We start from the raw sequence: 26,320 nt of genomic DNA on the forward strand, positions 1-26,320 counted from the left end.
CTATAAAGTACTGTACTGTGGTAGGTTTATGATACTTTTCACACAAGTACATAAAAAACAAACATACACACAAAATAAAACATTTTTAATCTTACAGTACAGTACCTTGAAAAGTACATTAGTGCAGTACAATAGCTGGCATACAGGGGCTGGCACTGAGTGCACAGGCCAGGAGAGTTACTGACTAAAGGAGGTGAGTGATGGTAGAGCTGAAGCTTCGTCAGCAATAGGAGATGGAGGGCAAGCTGCAACTTCACTCACACCTGACGATGGAATGCATGTTTGCATCTTTGACAGTTTGCAACTTGAAGGTTTGCATGTAGAGTACTTACTATGTTCTCGATAGTCACATATCCAACTAAAAACTGAGAATTCTGATAGGAAGGGAGAAAGTGTTGCTGGACAATCTGTAGTCTGTGCCACATTCCCAAATTAAACTTATGCAGCCAGGCAACCACTGGCCTCCCGTAGAGTAAGGGGTGAGTGAGCTGCTTACTGGAGAGTAGGGACCAACCTCGAGGGTAAGTTGCTTATAAGAAGGGAACCCAGGAAGGGCTGAGTCAACAAGCTTGGTTCTTTCTCATTCTCTTCCACTGCGAGGCCAGACACACTTGTCTTAGGCTCTTCCTTCCTCACTCGTGTCTGGCTTTGCTGTGGGGCAGTACAGGGAGCTGTCATAGGGCAGGAATGCAGCACATGATCTGGCACCACAGTAACAAGGTTTCCTTAATTTCCCATTATCTAACCTTTCTTTGTCTTCACTATTCATTAGATTAAGAAATCTTCCTGAGTAATCATAAGAGAGTTCTTCTTCTGGCAGAATGTCTCTGGCTGCAAAAAGTGCCAACTTTGGTACCATTGAGTCTATTCGGACAGGAATCATCAACAGGTTTGGCTCACAAGAATGGTTAAGGAATCTTCCAATATTTCCTATAGAGGCAGGATCCACAAATGTTTCCATTACCTGCCCATTATAGACATGCTCCCTGATGGCTATAATGTAATTCGAATCATGTATTGTTTGTAACTGAACTCTTCTCTGCACTTCAGAGATTCCTAACACCTCACCGGCATATTCACAGACAAACCGTCCTTTTGGTATGAAGTCCAGGGTACGAAGTCCCCAGCCTTTGTGATCTGTCTTGAACACCTGGAGGTGGAACTGCAGACCCCACTGGACCACTCTGTTCCTGCAGCGCTCGCTGCACTGGCACAGGACATTGCACTCGAAAACTGGCTCAGCGCACTTTGCTTCGGATCCTATATCTCTGAGGCATGAACGATCGTCATAGTTATTCTCATGACGGAGACAGGAGCAAGTACCAGGGAGGCAGGGAGTTTTGAGACAAGCACATCCAGGAAAGGTTATTTGAGAGGGATCTGTATCTGCTCCAGGCCCAGCTACATGATCAGGAGTATACTGCAAAAAGCAGAAACACTGTAAGTCAGCATGGTACATCATATATCTCATCTGTATTTCAAGCAGCTCTTGCTGAAACACTTCCCGATTCCAACAAACAGAACAAAAATGACAAAATATATTAAAATATTGTCTGAAAACATCTCCAATTTAAAAAAAAATAAGGTTATTTCTTAGACTTAAAATTCGGTGGTTTCCTTTTAGGTATTGGAATAACACTAGGAAAAAATTATGTATTTTCCCTGGTGGCTCAGATGGTAAAGCGTCTGCCCGCAATGCGGGAGACCTGGGTTCAATCCCTGGGCCAGGAAGATCCCCTGGAAATGGCAACCCACTCCAGTACTCTTGCCTAGAAAATTCAATGGATGGAGGAGCCTGGTGGGCTACAGTCCATGGGGTTGCGAAGAGTCGGACATGACTGAATGACTTCACTTTCTTTCTTATCAGATATTGGAAATTTTGTAATCCATTTTGTTTCCCTCTTGGCTTTAAGTGTCAGGAAAATTGGTGCTGAATTTAGTTTTTGAAAACAGCTAAGTATTTTCTCTTTGGTTTTTGATCTCTTTTACATTTATCTGATAATATACATGTACATATGTATTTTTATTGTGAGTTACCTGAGATCTTTTTTTAGGATAAGAAAGTCATAAATGATAAATCAATGACCTTTTGGAGAGTCTTCCATTGATTTTTTGAAAGAATTTTTAAAATTTGAAGATTACCTAAACTCATGTATTCTTTCATCTTTTTAAAAACACTGTTACCTTGTAATTCTACTTGAGTCTTCACAATGTTCAAAGCAGAAATTTGGCAAAAAACTTGCAGACAGAATTCGAAAACTGGTTATATAATAGCAATAGATACTGAAATTTATTGTAGATATATTGTATACATATATACACAATAGAAATCTTGTTCATATTAAGTGTGAAAGGGATAAAACAAAAAAGTTTCTTGGTCTTTTAAATGTATCTGTCTTTTAAAAATGTCACATTTATAACATGTTACGAAAAATAAGTCCTAACTTTAAAATCTCTGTGTGAAGCCTTACCTCCAGTTATTTCCTCACTGGCAGAATGAAGCATGTTCTCAAACCCTGAAGATCAAAGTATCTCTGGTGAGTCCAGTGTATTTCTTTATATATAGAGTAATTCATTGACTTATACTTGTTTTGTTCCAAAAAGGAACTTTTTAATGAGACTTAGAAAGAAGTAAGATAAACAAACAACAGATAAGGAAAGTAAGGTGAAGTGAAAAATAAGTCAAGCGAGCTTAGATACCTAAGTGTGCAGGAGTAGACTGGACATCCGGCTGTGCGCCAGGATAGTCAAAGAGGGAAATGTGGTTAGATGTATGGCTTGTACTGTCCTAAGGAACAGTCTTACTGTTCAGAAGCATTGACTTTTTCCAGTATGGAGATGGGAGAGAAATGTCACCAATGAGTCTGTCAAATTGTTCTTTTCTAGAAAGCAGTTTCATGGACTGCTTTTCCTCTCCTTCATTCTGACCCTCAGGAAAGGCTGTTGGCATGCTGCCACAGCCTGTCAGCAAGAGACCAGTTGAATAGCCTGTAGTAATTCAGGGATTGATTTTAGTGCATCCAGAGGAACATTTGAACAACCTAGCTTGCAGTCAGTTTTCTATTAATACTGTGTCAATACTTTCAGAAAAAGTATTGAACAGCATGTAGTTACACTCCCTGTGGAGGCCTCGGAGGAGCTATGCAGTTAGGTGCAGAATCCTATATTTTAAAAAATGCTGAGCTGGGGTGAAGGATTGACATCCTCCTGTGAAAGAATGGTGAGTGGGTGTACCTGCGGGGGAAGGCCAATACTGCTTAAAAAGTGATTTGTGGGTGGACAGCGGAAATAGCTTCTCTTGTTTGTGTGGGTTCTTACAGCTTTAGCTTGGCAGAGGTGTCCTAAAAGGATAAAGGATGGCTTAGAAAAACATACCCTATCAATCAGATTCAGTGACTACTGTCTTATACAGAATCTACTTCCAGATTTTAAGAGTCAACTTTGAAATGGTTAATGAGGCATTTTAAGAAGTGCTTGTAAAATGAAGACTTTACTATCACTTTGTTAAACTGTTCATGAAGAATTCTTTTCAATTGATGAGTTTTTAAAGGTACATATGGGCTTCCCTGGTGTCTGAGACAGTAAAGAATCTGCCTGTAATGCAGGAGACCAGGGTTTCATCCCTGGGTCAGGAAAATCCCCTGGAGAAGGGAATGGCTACCCACTCCAGTATTCTTACCTGGAGAATCCCATGGACAGAGGAGCCATGGGGTCGCAAAGAGTCAGACACGACTGAGCAACTAACACTTTCACTTTTCATTAAAGGTGCATATAATTTTAATGTATTATAGAAATCACTAAACTCTAAGGCGATTTTCTTTTTTGACACAGATGTATGTGTTGTATGTGCTTAGTCCCTCAGTCATATCTGACTCTCTGTGACGCCATGGACTGTAGCCTGCCAGGCTCCTTGGTCCATGGGATTTCCCAGGCAAGAATACTGGAGTGGGTTGCCAGTCCTCTTCCATGGGATCGTCCTAACCCAGGGATCGAACCCATGTCTCCTGTAGCTGCTGCATTGCAAGCAGACTCTTTACCACTGAGCCACAGGGGAAACCCTCTTACAGGGGTTGCTAAACTATAGAGTATCTACTAGGCATTCCTAAGGTCTAGCACAGACATTCGACCTACTGAGTGTGTGGCCCACCACAGGACATGGGAGCAGGGGTGTGAGGTGGGGAGGTGGTAGAAATATCTGATGATAGCTTGAGCGTTCTGGATCCAGAGATGCCTATAGTTACTGCTCTTGGACTTTGCTGTTATGTGGGGCAATTGCTTCCCTTTTTTGCCTGAGTCAGTTTGTATTGTATTTATGTTTCTTACAAACAAATGAGTCTTGACTAATACACCCAGGGTGAAAGCTGAGCATGGTTCCAGGAAATGGCTGGAAAATTTAGTTAAAGATATAAACGCTAATAAGCAATGAGGTCTCCAGCTGGGAAGTGAGATGAGAGCAAAGCGGGCGGGAGGCCAGCCAGGAACTCTCTGACTGCTGCCTGGAACTCTGGGCAAGCAATAGAGAACTTCTTAATGCAGAACATGAAATGTCCGAGAGGAGACACGCACAGGTCCAGGCTCGTATTAGCACCATGAGTTACATAGCAAGTGATTTGCTAAACTTTAGGTTAGCAACTATAAATCAGGGATAATAGCTATATTCGAGGGGGGAAGGTTCTCAACAAATTTAATTAACAGAATATTGTACTCTGTGTCAGCCGCTTCATACTTTTAAAATAGTCACTTTCTTAAATTCTTCTAGACATTATTTCTAGATTTTTATATTTAAAACATCATATATTTCTGGCATATTACTTAAGCTCTCTAAACATTCCCTTCCTATCTTCTCTCTCTTACAGGTTGCTATGAAGGAAATAAATGTGAGAAACCACATAAAAAGCTTACTCCAGTGGCTGGCTCATAAGTGTTCAATATGAATTATACAGTAGCCATTTAGTAGTGGTGGAAAAACAAACAAACAGGTTCTGCAGCTAAACCTCTCAGGTTTAAACATACTCAAACCAAAATATGTGTGGGAAACCATATGATTATCTTCCTACCTCCATTACTTAGCCATCTGGAGCAGGGAATACCAAGAGTTGACCCAGTACAGACTGTCTTCATTCATCAGTAAATACTGCCTTATTGTCTACTCTATGCACATGTTCCACTGGGTCGCAAAAAAGTGGGACACCACTTAGCGACTTATCAACAAACAACATGCACATGCTGGGGTTTAGAAAGAATCACTCAGAAAAACAGAAAAGAGGACATGGGATTTTTATCACTTTTTCAGTTGTCACAACATAAGCTTTACTTTTTCCATGTATGTATCAAAGCACAAAATTGATCAGGTAAGAGTTGGAAATAAATACAAAATGATCAGTTCAAAATGCACTAGAAACCAGATCCTTGAAGAACTGGGTGGAGAATTCACGTTTTTTGACAGAAAACTTAAGAGAAAATTTTTTATAAACACAGCCACCCAAGAAGCCAAAATGCAAAGAGAAGACTGTTAAAGAGTAAATATACCTCCTTGGCTATCCTCATATACAATTAATTTCTCCCTTCTCTGAACTATGTGTGCACCTATTAATAGCATGAACTTTGGAATCTTAAGTGGCACAGACTGTCAGGCTCTCTGGTTGTACTAAGTGTGTAGGTCTGACCCTTCTAACAAGTATATGTATCTTAAGGAAAGGCATGGTCATGAGTTTTGGGGTATGGAATGGTGATAGGTGTTGGGTTCCTATCCATGGTACTAGGCACAGAGCAGGTGACTTAGGGAATGTTATTTGACTGCTTAATTTCAGCTCTTAATAATTTCTGATTGGAAGACTGATGTTTTTGAGTCACATTCCATACCACAGCCCCAGAAACTAAAACATGTCATTGCACAATATTCCAGGTTTAAACCCTAGGCCTCAATTCTGGATTTTAAGGAAGTGCTGTGAAAATCTTCATTCCTTTTTTGGTTGTTTTGAAACACCAGCTACAAGAATCTTTGTACTTGGCCTCTAGCCCTGTGAGTTTGTTTTTGCTCCAAGCAGCTATTAGGAGACTGTGAGCCAGATCATTCTTGTCAAGGCCAAGTTGAGACCTTAAAAAGGATATCTGAGGCTGGTTTTAGAAACCTGAAAACATGGCTAGATCCAGCTCTTAGTTCAAGAAAATCAGTTTATTTTCTACTTTTGTTTCAACACCGATAGCATTATGATGTGCTTGTTTCCAGAGTATCTGAATGTTCTTTTTGCCTTTTCATATAGGACCCAAAAGCAAACTAGACACAAAGTTATTTTTACCTTGAATTCTCTGTGCCTTAATTCTTATGTGTACATATGCCTGTGAAGGTAGGGTTTGGGGCAAGCAAACTGTTTTGACCTTTTGTAAGACTGTTATTGTGCTTCATGAATATATGGGAGCAAACTAGTTGAAGGCACTTTTAGACTTGTCATTACATGTTTCAGAAATGCTTTAACTTCTTGGTAAGGCTATAAGCTTCTTAAGGAAGGGAGCTTGTCTTCTATTTGTAACTCTTAGTGGTCCCAGAGCTGTGCACACAGCCAGGAAGCTAGAACACCATGGAATTGAGTCTTAGTTTCCTGATTTTCATTTATGCCCACCAACTGTAGGTGTAAGGATCAATCACAGGGCTTCCTCCACCCCACCCCACCCCCATATAGTGCTTTCTGTATGCTCTTGTAAGCGCAAGGGCAGGAACTGTATTGTTACCATTTTATCTTCTATGCCTAGTTTAACATGCCAGGCACATTATAGGCACTCAGTTATTTTTTGAAGAAAGAAAACATAAATCAGTGTTTTTGACCAGGAATTTAGCAATGTTTGGTCTTCAATAAGCTTTTCGGGATCAGTGTTTAATATGGTGCTAGTCAACTGTATTATTAACCACAAACTGCCTAAGGCAGTTTGAGGAAAAATAACCATTTCCAACATGAATATCCTGCTCTACTCTTTGAAAACCGCTATGAATCTTTATTGTCTTATTTGATTCTCAAAATAACCCTAGGAAGAGGACAGGCAGGGTTTGATATTGATTATGGGTTTGACAAGGGGAATAAAACTTTTATTTTCATTTTGGAGATGAAGAAACTCAGGCTCTGAGACATGGCTAAGATGATAAACCCTGAAGCTAGCTCTCCTATATTTCCATGTACAGGGCTGTTTCCACTCCAACATTCTTTTTTGTGGGTTTTTTTTTTTTTGTTTTTTTTGGTCATTCCTTGTTTCTTAAGCAACATGCAGGACAAGCTCAGAGAGAGTGAAAAGTTGGAGCAGAAAGGGCTTTGAGGTAATAATAGCAGTGAACATTTATTGAGTTCTTTCAGCAAACCAGTAACTGTATTTTACCTGTAATTCTCAAAGCAATCTGGAAAGAGGTACTATTATTTTAATTGCACACGAGAGGGGTCTGAAGGTTTAGCCAAGGCTATTTATATTTGCCAAAGCTCTCACAGCATGGGGGAAGCCTCAACTAAGTCTGACTCTAAAGGCTAAGATTTTAATCATGACACCGGGATCTTAAAAACAAGACACCTGAGACCAGAGAGGCCAGTGATTTGCTCCCTATCTTTCAGTGAGTTCTGGGTACAGAACTAGGACAAAAAGCCAGGTTCTCAAGGCTTTTTCCAAGGGACCTCAAGAAACTTCCGGTTTTCTCTTAAGTGAACTGCCATTCTTAGGGTAGAAAAGACCTTGTAAAGGTCACTGTGAAGGGTTAACTGAGAAAAAAAAAACCGGAAAAACTGACAATTTAAGACCTATTTCCATGCGCAGATAGCTGGAGATTGGGCTAAGAAAAAAAAAAAAAAAGGTCGAAAAACTTGAACAACCCGAAGCAAGCATGAGCGTCTACCATCGAAAGACGACCACTTAGGGTAATTGTGAACCGAGCGCGACGACCACCTACCCGTCTAGCACGCTTCCTGGAAAGGCGCCAGCCCGGACCCCGACGCTGCGCACGCAGCGCGCGAGACCGCCTAGCCCCGCCCCACAGAAAACGATGCCGGCCACGCCCTCGGGGGGCCAGGCGCGGCTCTCGGGCCAGCCGAGCCCCGCCCATACCTGAAAGGGCTCAGGCTCCGCCCCTGGGGGCCAGGCGCTCACAGGCAGATTTTCAAGGCCTCGCGCAACGTCCAGCTGGTCCTTCAAGGCCTCAGAGGCCTCCTCACACGTTGCCATTGTGCCAGGGCCAGTTCTTCAGGGCCTTAGCTGCCGTTTTGCTCCGACACGGTGCTCCTACCACCTAGACCTCTTCAGCCTCGCAGAGGACGCTGGGAGTCTAGCCCTGGGGCCCCACAGCCTCATGGGAGCGGTAGTTTTTATACCGAAGCTCACGAGTGGCTCCTCCCTCCACGTTCAGCTTTCCTTCACTTTATGGTCTGGCTCACTTTTTGCTTTGGGTCAGACGCACAGCAAGTAATACAAAACCTTGTAAGGTACGGACAGAGCTTTGGGGACACAGTGAAGTCCTTGACGTTTTCCTGTACGCCCAGGGAGGGCTTTCGAGCCGAGGTCGTTTGTCCTTGTCTGAGGGTTTGGAAGTTTTACCTGGCGCGGGGTGGGGAGGGGCGCGCCCTACGCTGAGGTGGGGAAGGCACCCGCTAGGTCTCTGAAAACCTGAAATTTGTGGAGCGGCTCCGGGGCGTGTGACGGGGTTTGTGCTCGGAGGCCGGGTAGCCTGACTTGGCATCGGAAGTCTGTGTGGGGTCCGCGCGCTCCCTGACTGGAATCTCTGTTCCCTGTTGACGTCCCCTGCTCTAAGAAAACCAAGCCTGGTTCCGCAAAGGATGCCGATAACATCGAGATTGCTGAATCCAGTGGAATATTTTGAACTTTCCTAAAGCGCGTTGACTCGACTGTACTGCTGCTTCTATGTGAAACCCTCTCACAGATTGTGGGGGCCCCGTCCTGGGTGCGCTTCCCTTGCGCAGACCGTCTTCATTGTCCTGTCCTCGGGCGTGACTGAAATGGGGGCGGTTGTCACAGGTTTCTCTCAGGGCCCCTTTGTCACTTTCTCTGGGATTCCTCAGTGATAGCATCTACTTTTTGGCTTCACATACTCTTATAAAAGTATTAGGGTTTCAGCTCAGCTGGAGATGGAGTCCAGTTGTGGATCACTTCAATTCACTCGCTCAGTTCTATCGGACACTTTGCTGCCTGCTGCAGTCCATGGGGTCGCAAAGTCGGACAGGACTGAGCAACTGAACTGGACTGCAGCACGCCAGACTTCCCTGTCCATCACCAATCTGGGAGTCTACTCAAACTCCTGTCCATCACATTGGTGATGCCATCCAACCGTCTCAGCCTCTGTCCCTTTCTCCCCCCGCCTTCAATCTTTCCCAGCATCAGGGTCTTTTCATATAAGTCAGTTGTTTGCATCAGGTGGCCAAAGTATTGGAGTTTCAGCTTCAACATCAGTCCTTCCAATGAATATTCAGGACTGATTTCCTTTAAGATGGACTGGTTGGATCTCCTTGCTGTCCAAGGGACTCTCAAGAGTCTTCTCGAACACCACACAGTTCAAAAGCATCAATTCTTTGGCGCGCAGCTTTCTTTCTAGTCCAACTCTCACACCCATACATGACTACTGGAAAAACCACAGCTTTGACTAGATGGACCTTTGTTGGCAAAGTAATCTCTCTGCTTTTTAATATGCTGTCCAGGTTGGTCATAGCTTTTCTTCCAAAGGGCAAGCATCCTTTGACTTCATGGCTGCAGTCACCATGTGCAGTGATTTTGGAGCCAAAAAATAGGCTGTCACTGTTTCCACTGTTTCACCATCTATTTGCCATGAAGTGATGGGACCAGATGCACAATCTTAGTTCTCTGAATGTTGAGCTTTAAGCCAACTTTTTCACTCTCCTCTTTCACTTTCATCAAGAGGCTCTTTAGTTCTTCTTCACTTTCCGCCATAAGGGTGGTGTCATCTGTATATCTGAGGTTACTGATATTTTTCCTGGCAATCTTGACACTGGGCTGGATGAAGCACAAGCTGTAATCAAGATTGCCAGGAGAAATATCAATAACCTCAGATATGCAGATGACACCACCCTTATGGCAGAAAGTGAAGAAGAACTAAAGAGCCTCTTGATGAAAGTGAAAGAGGAGAGTGAAAAAGTTGGCTTAAAGCTCAACATTCAGAAAACTAAGATCGTGGCATCTGGTCCCATCACTTCATGGCAAAGAGATGGGGAAACAGTGAGAGACTTTATTTTAGGGGGCTCCGAAATCACTGCAGATGGTGACTGCAGCCATGAAATCAGAAGATGCTTGGTCCTTGAAAGAAAAGTTATGACCAACCTGCTGCTGCTAAGTTGCTTCAGTCGTGTTGGACTCTGTCCGACCACATAGATGGCAGCCCACTAGGCTCCTCTGTCCCTGGGATTCTCCAGGCAAGAATACTGGAGTGGGTTGCCATTTCCTTCTCCAATGCATGAACGTGAAAAGTGAAAGTGAAGTCGCTTAGTCGTGTCTGACTCTTAATGACCTCATGGACTGCAGCCTACCAGGCTCCTCCGTCCATGGAATTTTCCAGGCAAGAGTACTGGAGTGGGTTGCCATCGCCTTCTCCAGTGACCAACCTAGACAGCATATTAAAAGGCAAAGACATTACTTTTACCAACAAAGGTCTATCTAGTCAAAGCTATGGTTTTTCCAGTAGTCATGTATGAATGTGAGAGTTGGACTAGAAAGAAAGCTGTGTGCTGAAGAATTGATGCTTTTGAACTATGGTGATGGAGAAGACTCTTGAGTGTCCTTTGGACTGCACTAAGATCCAACCAGTCCATTCTAAAGGAAATCAGTCCTGAGTGTTCATTGGAAGGACTGATGCTGAAGCTGAAACTTCACTACTTTGGCCACCTGATGCAAAGAACTGACTCATTTGAAAAGAGCCTGATGCTGGGAAAGATTGAAGGCAGGAGAAGAAGGGGACTACAGAGGATGAGATGGTTGGTTGGCATCACAGATTTAATGGACATGATTTTGATTAAACTCCAGTGATGGACAGGGAGGCTTGTGTGCTGCAGTCCATGAGGTTGCAGAGTCGGACACGACTGAGTGGCTGAACTGAACTGAACTGATTCTGGGAAAGATTGAGGATGGGAGGAGAAGGGGACAACAGAGGATGAGATAATTTGATGGCTTCACCGACACAATGGACATGAGTTCCAGGAATTGGTGATGGACAGGGAAGCCTGGTGTGCTGCAGTCCATGGGGTCACAAAGAGCTGGACATGACTGAGCGACTGAACTGAACTGAAATATTCAGACTAACAGGACTGTCATAAAGCCACACGTGGCCGGTTCACTCCGAAGATCACAGCCTGCCGCCACAGAGGCTTCAGATGTTCTTTGGGAATAGCGCATGCAGTTATCACATGGTAGATGATTACACAGTAGGTTATAAATGCCTTAGTGTTTTTGTTTGTCTTCCCAGAGGATGATTCAAATGCAAGAGGAGATCCTTATTAATAGGAAATGGAATCATCCTGAATGAGGAGTCTTAAATGCCATTGGAAGTATAGGCTTGAACATAGTTACCTAGTAAATATTTTATCAGACTTGGCTATGCACTTGCTCTTACCTAGGAGACAGTTACTTATGCAATGCAGTTGGTTAGAGTATAATTAAGGATGTAAGGAAGTTTTAGGTGAATTGAACAACAGAAGAAAGATCACTTGTAGGTGGGAAATTTGGAGAAAGCTTCATGGAGAAGGGGTTATTTGCCATAGGCCTTGAAGAATGAAGAGGATTTATGAGATTAGGAAAGGGCATTGCAGGAGAAGAAACAGTAGGAGTGGAATAGAGAAATGTGTAGAGAAAAGGAAAATTTCGTATCAGATGATGGCGATCAGGTTCATTTCATTTTTCAGGAATTGTAAGCAATGAAGGAATTTGGAAATATCCAAAGAACGTGCTGTTCTTTCATTTTAAGAAACACTGGAACACTGATTACATGCACAGTGCTACCTACCAATTTGGGGAGTGTACCCACAGTACGGTGCCCAAGTAGATATGGTGTCCAAGAAGATACGGTGCCCAAGTACAGCTTCCACTCCAGCACAGGACTATATAACACCCAGAAATTTATAAGAACTCAAAGAATGTTTTGAAAAAGGACTTATAGAACAGTGAGAAGAACCACACTTGTATTTTTAGATTATTATGCTGTTTTCCTTTTTGAGATTTTTGGGAATATTGTCTGCCTTTTGGAAAAATTGTTTTGAAAGATCCATTCCATTTTTTTTTATATCTAAAGTTGTCAGTGATGGTGCTTCCAGTAAGATATTTAGTTCATGTCATCCCTTCATTTGTTTTTGTCTTCCTGGCAAAGGATTCCCAAGTATTTTATGTAGTGAGATTAAAATAATGAGAGGATGTTTACAGGCTGACATAACCAATCTTCAGAGTGCCAAGCAGTCATTCATCTTTTCCAGGTATAAAAACTTATTTTATTTTCTCTGGACACTTGACTAGGAGCCAGAATCTTCAAAATTTGTTCTGAAAACCATTATGGCTATTTGGTGAAAAAAATATATGTCTCTGAACAATAATGAGTTGCCCAACTGACATTAATAAGCCTTGGACCTGAAAATTATCTTGATTATTCAAATTTCTTTTGGCTTTTTCACTGGCAGAAGAGAAAATAATCTGATGAGTAACAGAAAAATATTAAAGGAAAAGAAAATAAAGCAATATAGTATAAACTGTAGCATTTCATATGTTCAGTTATTTTTAGCTCAATTATGAAGTTTGACCATAATGGCCTTTAATTGATGTTTTCCTTAGGCCTTTTCTTTTTGCCTCTGTTTAAATGAAGTTTTGCATGATTTTGTATTTAGAAGCCATTCTTTCATCAAAACCTAACTAGCATTATCTGAGCTTAATCGGAGATATATTTATAGCCAATGATGGAAGGTCTAAAGTTAGCAGAAATTATATATTTATTGGTGTTAATGACTGCTTTAATAAAACAATTTGGAACATCTTTGCTTTCTAATAACTATCACTTTTAGATATTAAGTCAGTTCAGTTCAGTTCAGTTACTCAGTCGTGTCCAACTCTTTGTGACCCCGTGGACTGCAGCACACCTGGCTTCCTATTACCCACTCCCAGAGCTTGCTCAAACTCGTGTCCAATGAGTTGGTGATGTCATCCAACCATCTCATCCTCTGTCCCCTTCTCTTCCTGCCTTCAATCTTTCCCAGCATCAGGGTCTTTTCCAATGAGTCAGTTCTTTGCATCAGGTGGCCAAAGTATTGGAGTTTCAGCTTCAGCATCAGTCCTTCCAACGAATAGTCAGGACTGATTTCCTTTAGGATGTACTGGTTGGAACTCTTTGCTGTCTCATGAGTTCTCTAGCACCACAGTTCGAAAGCATCCATTCTTCAGCATTCAGCATTCTTTATAGTCCAGTTTTGTCATGAGATTGCAGCAATTCAGTCACACTTTCAGGCTCCACTTCTAATTCTAGTTCTCTTGCTATTTCCACTACATGTGTAGCTTCTTTGACTACTGAAGTCTTGAACTCCTCAAAGTCATTAGGGAAGTTGGAATCAACTTCTTCCAAACTTCTGTTAATGTTGATATTTTGCACTTTTCCTATGAATAAGGAATATTGTTACTGATATCTGAAATGGTGAATCTTTTATAGAAAATTTTCAGTTTATTTTGTCCATATCCATCAGAGGAATCGTTATCTATGACAGCTATGTTTTACACTATGTATTTCTTAGTAAGACTCGAACATCAAAATTACTCCTTGATCTGTAGACTGCAGAATGGATATTGTGTTAGCAGGCATGAAAACAACATTAATCTTATTGTACATCTCCTTTAGAACTCTTGGGTGAGTAGATAGTAGGTCCATTGTCAATGAATAGTAATATTTTAAAAGGAATTTTTTTTCCCCTCTGAGCAGTAAGTCTCAACCATGAACTTAAAATATTCAGTAAATCTTGGTGTAAACAGATGTGCTGTCATCCAGACCTTGTTATTGCATTTATAGAGCACAGACAGAGTAGTTTTGGCATATTTCTAAAGAGCCTTATGATTTTTGGAATGGTAAATAAATATTGGCTTCAACTTCAAGTCACCAGCTGCATGAGCCCCTGACAAGAGTCAGCCTATCTTTTGAAGGTTTGAAGCCCAGGATTGATTTCTCCTCCCTAGCTATTGAAGTATTAGATGACACCTTCTAAAGTAAGATTATTTTGTCTGCATTGAAAATCTGTTGTTTAGTGTAGCCACTTTCAGTAATTATCTTAGCTGGATCTTCTGAATAACTTGCTGCAACTTCTTCATCAGCACTTCCTTCACCTTGCATTTTTATGTTATAGAAATGGCTTCTTTCCTTACACCTTACCAAACTTCTCTTCTGTAGTTTCCTAACCTCTCTCACCCTTCATAAAATTGAAGAGATTAGGCTTTAACTTAACAGAAATGGCTGGCTTGATCTATCTAGACCACTCAAACTTTTTCCAAATCAGCAATAAGGCTGTTTCTTATCATTTGTGTGTTCACTAGAATAGCATTTTTAATTTCCTTCTAGAACTTTTTCTTTGCCTTAACAACTTAGAAAATTGTTTGGTGCAAGAGGCTTCTTTTTACATGCCTTCCTGACTAAGTTTAATCATTTCTAGCTTTTTTTGGTCCGTGTGATAGCAAATAATTTTATTATATTTTATAGCTTTTTAAAAAATTTAAACTTTTTATTTTATATTGAGGTATAGCTGATTAACAATGTTGTGATAGTTTCAGGCACTCAGCAATGTGACCCAGACATACATATACATCAGATACCCCTAAGTATCATCTGAGATCAGAATTCTTCTTACAGATCATACTAAATTTCAGTTTCTTATAATTCTTCATTCCTTAACTTTCTGGACCTATAGCAGCATTTTCTCTCTGGTAGCTTGCCAGCTGCAATTCTGATATTTGGAAGGAGAAAGGAAGTGAAATCAAAGAATACCAAGACTAATGCAAAGAATTCTACTCAAGTACCCAAGACTAACCGGTTAAATTATCTCTGGAGAAATGTTGATTATTCACACTTATTTTTAGATATTTCAGTGAGAAAAAATTTGGTGTGAAAAGAATCCTACAGAGGAAAAAACCCTTTCCTTTCCATTATCTCTGTGTTACTGTGTCAAAGTTAGTGTTGTTGCTCTGAGGAGATGATCTTTGGATATAAATCGAGGATACTGTGGAGATTCTTTTCCTGTCCCTGCTCCCCACAGTCCAGAAAGATCTTCCCCAGTGTCCGCTGTAATGCCTGAAATCTCCGTTGTTAGAATTTCTCCTGTTTGTGATAAGCATTGTTTTCTCCCTGCAGTGATCTTTTAGAAAGCCATTATTCCTAGGAGAGGGAAAAAAAAAAAAAAAAAAAAAAAGATAAACATGTATATATCTTATTATCTTGCTCTCCTTCATGATAAGGAGATACCTTGGTAAACCTGAGAATTTAAAGGAATTGAAGAGGAAGAGGGAAAAGATGCCCCACAGAGCAAATGAACATTTACTGAGCACTTACTAGATTCTCTGCTGCTGCTGCTGCTGCTAAGTTGCTTCAGTCATGTCCCACTCTGTGCGACCCCATGGACGGCAGCCCACCAGGCTCCTCCATCCCTGGGGTTCTCCAGGCAAGAACACTGGGGTGGGTTGCCATTTCCTTCTCTAGTAGTGTCCAAAAGTTTCTATGATGATAAAAATGTTCTGTACCAGCCATAGGTGATGGTTACTGGTATATGCTTAGTGTGACTGTAGAACTGAATTTAAAATTTATTTAATTTTAATATATCTAAATTTGATCTAAATAGCCACATGTAGTTAGTGCCTACTATATTGGGCAGCATATTTCTAGGCTTTATACTTCATACTATATACATTTCTTGTCTATATACATTTCTACATATTATATACATTGTATATATACATTTCTTGTCCATGAAGTAGGCAATATTATCTCTATTAAAAAAAGTTTTGGGAATTGAAGTTCAGATAAATTAAGTAAATTACCTGGCGTGTTGTAGTCCATGGGGTTACAAAGGGTCGGACATGACTGTGACTTTCACTTCACTTCCATATGTATGAGAGGTAAAATGGAATTTGGGCCCAGGTCTGAAACTGCCTGTAAAGACAAAGTTTCTCACCATTTGTGTTAACATATCTTAGCTATATTCAGAGACTGCCTTTCTTCCAGCTTGTTCAGTTGCTCAGTCACGTATGACTCTTTGCAACCCCATGGACTGTAGCACACCAGGCTTCCCTGTCCTTCACCATATCCTGGAGTTTGCTCAGACTCATGTCCATCGAGTTGGTGATGCCATCCAACCATCTCTTCTTTGTCATCTCCTCCTTCTGTCTTCAATCTTTCCCAGCATCAGGGAAATGAGTCGGCTCTTTGCTTCAGGTGGCCAAAATATTGGAGCTTCAGCTTAAGCATCAGTCCTTCAAATGAATATTTAGGGTTGATTTCCTTTAGGATTGACTGATTTGATCTCTTTGCTGCCCAAGGGACTCTCAAGAATCTTCTCCAACACCACAGTTTGAGGGTATCAGTTCTTTGGCGCTCAGCCTTTTTTATTGTCCAGCTCTCTCATCCATACATGACTACTGGAAAAAACCGTAGCTTTGACTAGACGGACCTTTGTAGGCAAAGTAATGTCTCTTCTTTTTAATATGCTCTCTGGTTTGTCATGTCTTTTCTTTCAAGGAGCAAGCGTCTTTTAATTTCATGGCTGCAGTCACCATCCACAGTGATTTTGGAGCCCAAGAAAATAAAGCCTGTCACTGTTTCCATTGTTTCCCCATCTATTTGCCATGAAGTGATGGGACCGAATGCCATGATCTTAGTTCTTTGGATGTTGAGTTTTAAGCCAACTTTTTCATTCTCCTCTTTCACCTTCATCAAGAGGCTGTTCAATTCCTTTTTACTTTCTGCCATAAGGTTGATGTCATCTCCATATCTGAGGTTGTTGATATTTCTCTGGCAATCTTGGTTCCAGCTTGTGCCTCATCCAGCCCTGCATTTTACACAATGTGCTCTGCATAAAGGTTAAATAAGCAGGGTAACAATATACAGTCTTGATGTACCCCATTCCCAATTTTGAACCAGTCCATTGTTTCATGTCTAGTTCTAACTGTTGCTTCTTCCAGCTACTGTGGAGGAAATAAAGGTTTAGAAATGATGAAACTTGAAAAAATATATACTGTGTGTATACACACACACACACACACACACACTCTTTTATCTTATTTGAAAGTATAGTCATTGTAGATGAGGAACTTCCCTGGAGGCTCAGATGGTAAAGAGTCAGCCTGCAATGCAGGAGACCCAGGTTCTATCCCTGAGTCGGAAAGATCCCCTGGTGAAGGGAATGGCCACCAACTCCAGTATTCTTGCTTGGAGAATTCCAAAGACAGGAGAGTGGTGGGCTATAGTCCACGGGGTCACAAAGAGTCAGTCAGGACTCAGTGACTAACACTTTTACTTTCTTTCATGTAGATAATGGCATCATTTAACTTGAGAGTTGTTTTTTTTTTCCCCTATGTTCTGTGTCCTTGGGCTTTGAAAAAAAACTAGGTTAATTAATTGTTTTGCCTCAAAAAAAAAAAAAAATCTTTATCTCACTACTGGATATTCTAGTGCTGAAATCTGACTACTAAGAGTAGCCTCTTAGGCTACTGAGGTCTCTGCCTTGTGACAGTCAACTGTTATTACTATGATTTTACCAATTTGAGTTAGCTGAGAGAAGGAACTGAATAATATAAATCTATTTGAAGTTGGGATTCTGTCTATCTCTTGGTACTAATCAGAGTGTAGGGAAAATCAATTTATGAAGGGCCACAGGAACAATTTCTAGCTCCACTGTCTTTATCTTTTAGGCATTTTAAGTAAAGGGAGGCAACCAAATTCTCCATTCCTGAGCCACTGAGGAGAGGCAAAATAAGTGGCCTCTTGAATGCCAGAACTTTCACCTTCAGAAAAGAAGGCGAGAAGTTTATTTTTCTGGGAAATAAAACTTTCTTTGTAATAGTAGTAGTGTTTTTTCAGTGTCATTCTAGTCCTACTTCCAGTTATATATTTTAAAAACACTACGTGGTTAATAAATGACTGATTATATCTTGCAGGTCTGAATTTCCTTCCCTAGTTGATTCTAGCTTTAATCCCCTCAGTTGAAAAGTTTCACCTTTCATTTAGCTCTTTCTTTGTGATATTAATTTGCAATTTTTAGAAAAGTGAAATATTTTTTGAACCTATTTGCTTTAGTAAAGTTTTAGCTCTGGAAGGTGAAATTTTATGTCCTGGAATTTACCCATGAGCTCAGCTTATAGTAACATTGAATATAATAATTTGCTTTTTTACAGAGACTGAAAATTACAGAGTTGATGACAGGAGAAACCGATTGTCTCTGAAGATGAAATATGTGAGTCTTATCCTCACCTCTTAGCAAATTTATTAAAGTTTTCCCCCAAAGTGAGTTTTTTGTTTTTATTTGGTAAATTATACAGGAAGTTCGGATTGTGTTTTCTAGACTCTAGATTTTGTAGGTATTTGGTGCTGGGACTTTTGTCTTAATGAACTCTGGCAGTACCTCTTTAGGTAAGACAGCTCATTTTACCTTTGCCCTGGCACTGAGTCCAGCCATCTGCTCTTGGTCTGAATTCAAACACAAAGGGAAAATACAAATTATAGCCGACTTGGTGGTGACAGCTGTTGGGAAAAAGAATCATTGTGTTTGATGGTGTCCTTTGGAAACAGACCAGGAGGTCAATCAAATACAGTGTATTGTTTCATCTTATCAGTGCCTGCAAGTTAGTTGAAATTTTAATTTCTAACTCACCCACCTATTTGTACTTCTAGAGGAAGCCCCTTCTGTGACATACTGTGTCATCGAAATGTTCCTGGATAAGGGTAGACCAGGACTGAAGTAAACATTTCACTTAACAAAGCGCTTGCATCAGCCAGTGCATTGTGGATGTGCTGTTTGTTTCAGTCTCTGTTTATTTTTAAACTAGAAATGATCATGGACAGAATTGTATATTCTCTAGGGCAAATGATCATCTTAGTGATATTACTAAGCCAATATTTTATTTTTCCCCCATTAAAAAATCTCTGTGCTAATTAATAATAGCTAAGTAAGGGGAACAAAATTTTATATGAATAAATTTACATCTGAGCAACTGGAATTTTATTCCAAACCATCTGGAGTAAATCATACTCCAGTCTGTTTTTGCAACTAAGTAGTTACAACTAATAAGTTATTTCCATTTTTTTTGTTTTATTAGTGAGCAAATGAAGCTACAGCAGATCCTTAAATATAGTTATTGGAAGCAGCCTTATATCTAAAGAAACACCGTATTAGGATTGTGATGAGGTGGGTAAAGAGATTAAAGGGTGACATCAACTTTGAAGGACAAGGAGATTTCTTGTGTTCCTTTTTGGAAAGTGTCTGAAATTCTTGATAATTTGGTTTTCAGCTTTGTACTTGGAAACTTAATTTTTGTCTTTCCCCAAAGGTCATTTTAAAAAAACCCATTTTCTGCCATTTGCCAATCAAACAGGAGTATGTTATCAGTGAAAGAGACTTAGTAAAAAGCTACTTCATTTTCTTCTATTGGAGAAACTTAAAAAGCTTATTCACTAACCATGAAGCCATGTTATCTATTATTTACAACAAACCTTTTCTGGAGCAAAATGAGGCATAAATTATATATTTTGCATTGTGAAATAAACTAAGAACAGGAGAAAGGAAGGCACTTTAGACTGAATCAGAAGGGCCAAAAAATGCAGAAGGAAACAAAGATTTGTATATCTCTCTATATCTATATTTATGTAGATAAATATATCTAGAATTTTAATATAAATGAATATAACTGGAAATTTTTGAGATAAAAATCTGTCAATTTATTTAGAGCAGGAAGAGGCAAAGAAAAGAAGTCTGGGTTATTTTTCAGCAAAGAGCTTATATCCCTCGTAATGATCTGTCCTGTTTTTAACCTGGAACTTACTGTCAGTGTTAACATGTCTTAAAATATTCCATTGATATTATTTATTTTATTTATCATTTAACAACTGAGTATTTATTGAGGGATTTACTGCTTGCAAGGCACTGTGATGCGGTAAGGAGAATGATTATAGTATTTGGTGAGCACGATTAATATGCCAGACAGTAGACACAGCCTTTTATGTGGGTTATTTTGTTCAATCCTTTGAGTCTTGTGCAGTAGGAACTCCTCTGCCTCTCCTCACTACGTAATGCTAGTAGAGAAAATGAGATGTGGAGAAGGTAAACCTGATTAAAATTTTTTAAAGTATCTTGATTTGTTTTCTGATTTCTGTTGTGTAAATGTTCCTACCATGACCAGTTTCAGCCTACCAACAGTTTAACAAATGGCTTGAAAATTTCTGAATAGTAAGCTATTGGTGAGAGCAGGCATGAGCCGGTTTCAGTACTTGCAGTCTACATGTCCTCAAAATACTTCCAGTGAGTGTAAGACTTTGTAATACCAGTTGGAAAATAAGAGGAACCATATAAGGTAGCATGGAGGTTTAGAGCAAAGACACATTTTCATTTAGTCATTATCTTGTAATTTTAATTTACAATTAGAGATGATTCTATGATGTGGACATTTAAAAACAATGACATTGGTTTTATTCATTAGAATTATTAAAGTCAACCCAAAGTGTATATGAATATAACATTATAAAAATCTGCCATCTTGTTAAATGATTGAAAATTCCTCAGCCTATCATATTTTCAACAATTACTTGTTTATGAATTATTCTATTTTCTAGCAAAATTCTAAAATATCATAAAATATTATTTTAAATATTTTAATATTAATTGCAACTTTATGTTTAGCCAAATGAAAATAATCTTCTTGTATTGATTGCATATAGCATAATTGCTTTCTGAATTTTCTCTCATATGTCCCTATGAAGTTTCATACCATCCACATTCATATTTATTCTTTTAACAAATATTTATCACATGACTGTTTTTTATCTGCATCTTATGAGGATGCTGCTGTACTAGTCCATAGCTTGTATATTCACTGCCTCGAAATAGGGGTGAGAGATAGATGAACAAAAAATTTAAGTTAGAAATTGGTCAAAAATATAGTAGATGTAATAAGTTCAGTTTAGTTGCTCAGTTGTGTCTGACTCTTTGTGACCCCTGGACTGCAGCACTCCAGGCTTCCATGTCCATCACCAACTCCCGGAGCTTGCTCAAACTTGTGTCCATTGAGTCGGTGATGTCATCCAACCATCTCATCCTCTGTCATCCCCTTCCCCTCCTGCCTTCAATCTTTCCCAGCATCAGGGTTTTTTCCAATGAGTCAGTTCTTCACATCAGGTGGCCAAACTATTGCAGTTTCAGCTTCAGCATCAGTCCTTCCAATAAATATTCAGGACTGATTTCCTTTAGGATGGACTAGTTGGATCTCCTTGCAGTCCAAGGGACTCTCAAGAGTCTTCTCCAACACCACAGTTCAAAAGCATCAATTCTTCGATGCTCAGCTTTCTTTCTAGTCCAACTCTCACATACATACATGACTACTGGAAAAACCATAGCTTTGACTAGATGGACTTTTGTTGGCAAAGTAATGTCTGCTTTTTAATATGCTGTCTAGATTGGTCATAACTTTTCTAAGGAGCAAATGTCTTTTAATTTCATGGCTGAAGTCACCATCTTCAGTGATTTTGGTGCCCAAGAAGAAAAGTCTGTCACTGTTTCCCCATCTATTTGCCATGAGGTGATGGGACCAGATGCCGTAATCTAAGTGATGGGACCAGATGCCATGATCTTCGTTTTCTGAATGTTGAACTTTAAGCCAACTTTTTCACTCTCCACTTTCACTTTCATCAAGAGGCTTTTTAGTTCTTCTTCACTTTCTGCCATAAGGGTGGTGTCATCTGTGTATCTGAGGTTATGGATATTTCTCCTAGCAATCTTGATTGCAGCTTGTGTTTCATCCAGCCTGGTATTTTGCATGATGTACTCTGCATATAAATTAAATAAGCAGGGTGACAATATCCAGCCTTGTTGTACTCCCTTCCCAATTTTGAACCAGTCTGTTGTTCCACATCTGGTTCTAACTGTTGCTTCTTGACCTGCATACAGATTTCTCAGGAGGCAGGTAAGATAGTCTGATATTCCCATCTGTTGATAGGCATAATACTCAGAGTAAAATTACTTATAGATGGTCTATAATTTGGTGATAAAATAATTCATGAATAATGGTGAGGACATTTAAACTACATTTTGAGTAATGGGTAAGATGTAAAGATGAGGAATTAGAGGCAGAATAACTGGAGGTGATGGAAAGCATGAGCAACTACTCTTCAGTGTTTTCTGTCCTCCCATTCTTAAAATGTGCTTTTGGCTCTGAAGCAGCTATACCCCAACAGTCCACAAGGTGGTAGGGTAACTCTATCCTTTTCTTCAAGTTTCACTGTTGAAAATAAGAAAAAAGTTTTCAAATGCTTGTAGGAATTGCGATGAGGAATTTCAGAGAAATGCTTTCCTATGCCTTGACATGTTTCGATTCACATTTATAGGCAATCTAAGAGAAAGTCACACTTGATGTGTAACTTGACTAAGTACAGAATTCTTAAGTGACTGAGTGCATAACTTTGACAAAGAAATAAAATACTATTCAGAGGTACTAAACTTGGGAACATGTTTTATTTGTCTGGGTGCTAAGAACTGGGTATTTCTAAGTTTCATTGTGATTTAAAAAACAAAACCAACATAATTTAAATTTACTAACCATGATGGAATGGTAAGTATGCCAGTCAGTATGACCTGCGATTCATGTAGTTTGCTTATATCTGGGTCTCATTATATCTAGATCTGCCAGTAGTTACAAAAATGCAACTAGATAAGTTACAGAACAAGAACAAGTTGCAGAACATGTTTTAAAACATGTTTTTATCAATACAGTTTACTGGATGTTAGAATCATTTCTAATAAGAAATGATTTGTAGCATTTTTTTGTAGCATTCATTTGTAGCATTTTTTCACTTAGCTACCTAACACATGCTTATTGGGCACCTGTTGTATGATAATCACGATGGTCTGATCACTGACCTAGAGCCAGACATCCTGGAATGTGAAGTCAAGTGGGCCTTAGAAAGCATCACTATGGACAAAGCTAGTGGAGGTGATAGAATTCCAGTTGAGCTATTGCAAATCCTGAAAGATGATGCTGTGAAAGTGCTGCACTCAATATGCCAGCAAATTTGGAAAACTCAGCAGTAGCCACAGGACTGGAAAAGGTCAGTTTTCATTCCAATCCCAAAGAAAGGCAATGCCAAAGAATGCTCAAACTACCGCACAATTGAACTCATCTCACACGCTAGCAAAGTAATGCTTAAAATTCTCCAAGCCAGGCTTCAGCAATATGTGAACCGTGAACTTCCTGATGTTGAAGCTGGTTTTAGAAAAGGCAGAGGAACCAGAGAGCAAATTGCCAACATCTGCTGGATCATGGTAAAAGCAAGAGAGTTCCAGAAAAACATCTATTTCTGCTTTATTGACTATGCCAAAGCCTTTGATTGTGTGGATCACAATAAATTGTGGACAATTCTGAAAGAGATGGGAATAGCAGACCACCTGATCTGCCTCTTGAGAAATCTGTATGCAGGTCAGGAAGCAACAGTTAGAACTGGACATGGAACAACAGACTGGTTCCAAATAGGAAAAGGAGAACGTCAAGGCTGTATATTGTCACCCTGTTTATTTAACTTATATGCAGAGTACATCATGAGAAACGGGGGACTGGAAGAAACACAAGCTGGAATCAGATTGCCGGGAGAAATATCAATAACCTCAGATATGCAGATGACACCACCCTTATGGCAGAAAGTGAAGAGGAACTCAAAAGCCTCTTGATGAAAGTGAAAGTGGAGAGTGAAAAAGTTGGCTTAAAGCTCAACATTCAGAAAACGAAGATCATGGCATCCGGTCCCATCACTTCATGGGAAATAAATGGGGAAACAGTGGAAACAGTGTCAGACTTTATTTTTCTGGGCTCCAAAATCACTGCAGATGGTGACTGTAGCCATGAAATTAAAAGACGCTTACTCATTGGAAGGAAAGTTATGACCAACCTAGATAGCATATTCAAAAGCAGAGACATTACTTTGCCAACAAAGGTTCATCTAGTCAAGGCTATGGTTTTTCCTGTGGTCATGTATGGATGTGAGAGTTGGACTGTGAAGAAAGCTGAGCACCGAAGAATTGATGCTTTTGAACTGTGGTGTTGGAGAATACTCTTGAGAGTCCCTTGGACTGCAAGGAGATCCAACCAGTTCGTTCTGAAGGAGATCAGCCCTGGGATTTCTTTGGAAGGAATGATGCTAAAGCTGAAACTCCAGTACTTTGGCCACCTCATGCGAAGAGTTGACTCATTGGAAAAGACTCTGATGCTGGGAGGGATTCGGGGCAGGAGGAGAAGGGGACGGCAGAGGATGAGATGGCTGGATGGCATCACTGACTCGATGGACGTGAGTCTCAGTGAACTCCGGGAGTTGGTGATGGACAGGGAGGCCTGGCGTGCTGCGATTCATGGGGTCGCAAAGAGTTGGACATGACTAAGCGACTGATCTGATCTGATCTGTATGTTGGCCATTGTGCAAGGTGCTATTAAATTAAATTAACTTTCATGTTTGCTTTATTTTTTTAATTAACTTTAGTGTTTCAAACAGGTTTAGTTTTACCAAAAAAATGTGCAAATAGTACAGTTTTCATAGACCCAGCTTCACTTCTTAATTAACACTTTACATTTATAAGATATATTTGTTACAATTAATGCACCAATTTAAGTAATAATAAATTCCATATTGTATTCATATTTTATATTAGAGAATGGTATTAAAAATGGATATCTGAGCACTAGGTATGCTTCTTGATTCTGGAGTGTTGTTGATCTTAGGCTTGTTGTTGATATATATGTGTATATATATTTATGTGTGTATATATTTTTATGTATGTATATACATATCTATACATATATATGTATATAGATATACAGCATACATATATATGTATATGTATATACAACATGTGTGTATATATATATATATATATATATACATTAGAAGCAAAAGATATTAAGAAGAGGTGGCAAGAATACACAGAAGAACTATACAAAAAAATCTTCATGACCCAGATACCCATGATGGTGTGATCACTCACCTAGAACCAGACATCCTGAAATGTGAAGTCAAGTGGGCCTTAGGAAGCATCATTATGAACAAAGCTAGTAGAGGTGATGGAATTCCAGTTGAGCTATTTCAGATCCTAAAAGATGATGCTGTGAAAGTGCTGCACTAATTATGCCAACAAATCTGGAAAACTCAGCAGCGGCCACAGGACTGGAAAAGGTGTTTTCATTCCAATCCCAAAGAATGTTCAAACTACCGCACAATTGCACTAATCTCACATGCTTGCAAAGTAATGTTCAAACTTCTTCAAGCCAGGCTTCAACAGTATGTGAACCGTGAACTTCCAGATGTTTGAGCTGGATTTAGAAAAGGCAGAGGAACCAGATATCAAATTGCAAACATTTGTTGGATCATCAAAAAAACAAGAGAGTTCCAGGAAAACATCTACTTCTGTATTATAGACTATGCCAAAGCCTTTGATTGTGTTTATCACAACAAACTGTGGAAGATTCTTAAAGAGATGGGAATATCAGGCCACCTGACCTGCCTCCTGAGAAATCTGTATGCAGGTCAAGAAGCAATAGTTAGAACTGGACATGGAACAACAGACTGGTTCCAAATCGGGAAAGGAGTACGTCAAGGCTATATATTGTCACCCTGCTTATTTAACTTAAATGCAAAGTTCATCATGAGAAAATCTGGGCTGGATGAGGCACAAGCTGGAATCAAGATTGCTGGGAGAAATATCAATATGCAGATATTCATATGCAGATGACTATGAATATGAATCTCAGATATGCAGATGACACCATCCTTATGGCAGAAAGTGAAGAAGCATTAAAGAGCCTCTTGATGAAAGTAAAAGAGGAGAGTGAAAAAGTTGGTTTAAAACTCAGCATTCAGAAAACTAAGATTGTGGCATCTGGTCCCATCACTTCTTGGCAAATAGATGGGGAAACAGTGGAAACAGTGAGAGACTTTATTTTTTGGGGCTCCAAAATCACTGCAGATGGTGACTGCAGGCATGAAATTAAAAGACGTTTGCTCCTTAGAAGAAAAGTTATGACCAACCTAGACAGCATATTAAATGGCAGAGACATTACTTTGTCAACAAAGGTCTGT

The 26,320-nt window shown here is 39.8% G+C and overlaps 1 protein-coding gene and 1 long non-coding RNA gene across 3 annotated transcripts in view; one reads left to right on the top strand and one right to left on the bottom strand.

Moving 5' to 3' along the window:
• Window positions 1-343: 343 nt before the first annotated feature.
• LOC102410920 (histone-lysine N-methyltransferase SETMAR) lies at window positions 344-8,299 on the bottom strand. The gene is made up of 2 exons (XM_006074596.3): window positions 8,080-8,299; window positions 344-1,420 (listed from the first exon to the last, which is right to left on the bottom strand). Exons 1-2 carry the CDS (start codon window positions 8,194-8,196, stop codon window positions 617-619), a joined length of 921 nt encoding a protein of 306 aa, XP_006074658.3. The 5' UTR covers window positions 8,197-8,299; the 3' UTR covers window positions 344-616.
• Window positions 8,300-8,317: 18 nt separating this feature from the next.
• Window positions 8,318-26,320, top strand: part of LOC102411250 — a 303,056-nt gene continuing 285,053 nt past the window's right edge. The window contains exons 1-3 of one of the 2 annotated variants that reach the window (XR_003105552.2): window positions 8,318-8,453; window positions 18,391-18,449; window positions 19,312-19,400. This is a non-coding gene — a long non-coding RNA (uncharacterized LOC102411250). The remainder of the gene's footprint in view (window positions 8,454-18,390; window positions 18,450-19,311; window positions 19,401-26,320) is intronic. The other variant, XR_328933.3, reaches the window with a different exon arrangement.

This window comes from Bubalus bubalis, chromosome 21 (assembly GCF_019923935.1).
Source record: "Bubalus bubalis isolate 160015118507 breed Murrah chromosome 21, NDDB_SH_1, whole genome shotgun sequence".
Taxonomy (NCBI): Eukaryota; Metazoa; Chordata; class Mammalia; order Artiodactyla; family Bovidae; genus Bubalus; species Bubalus bubalis.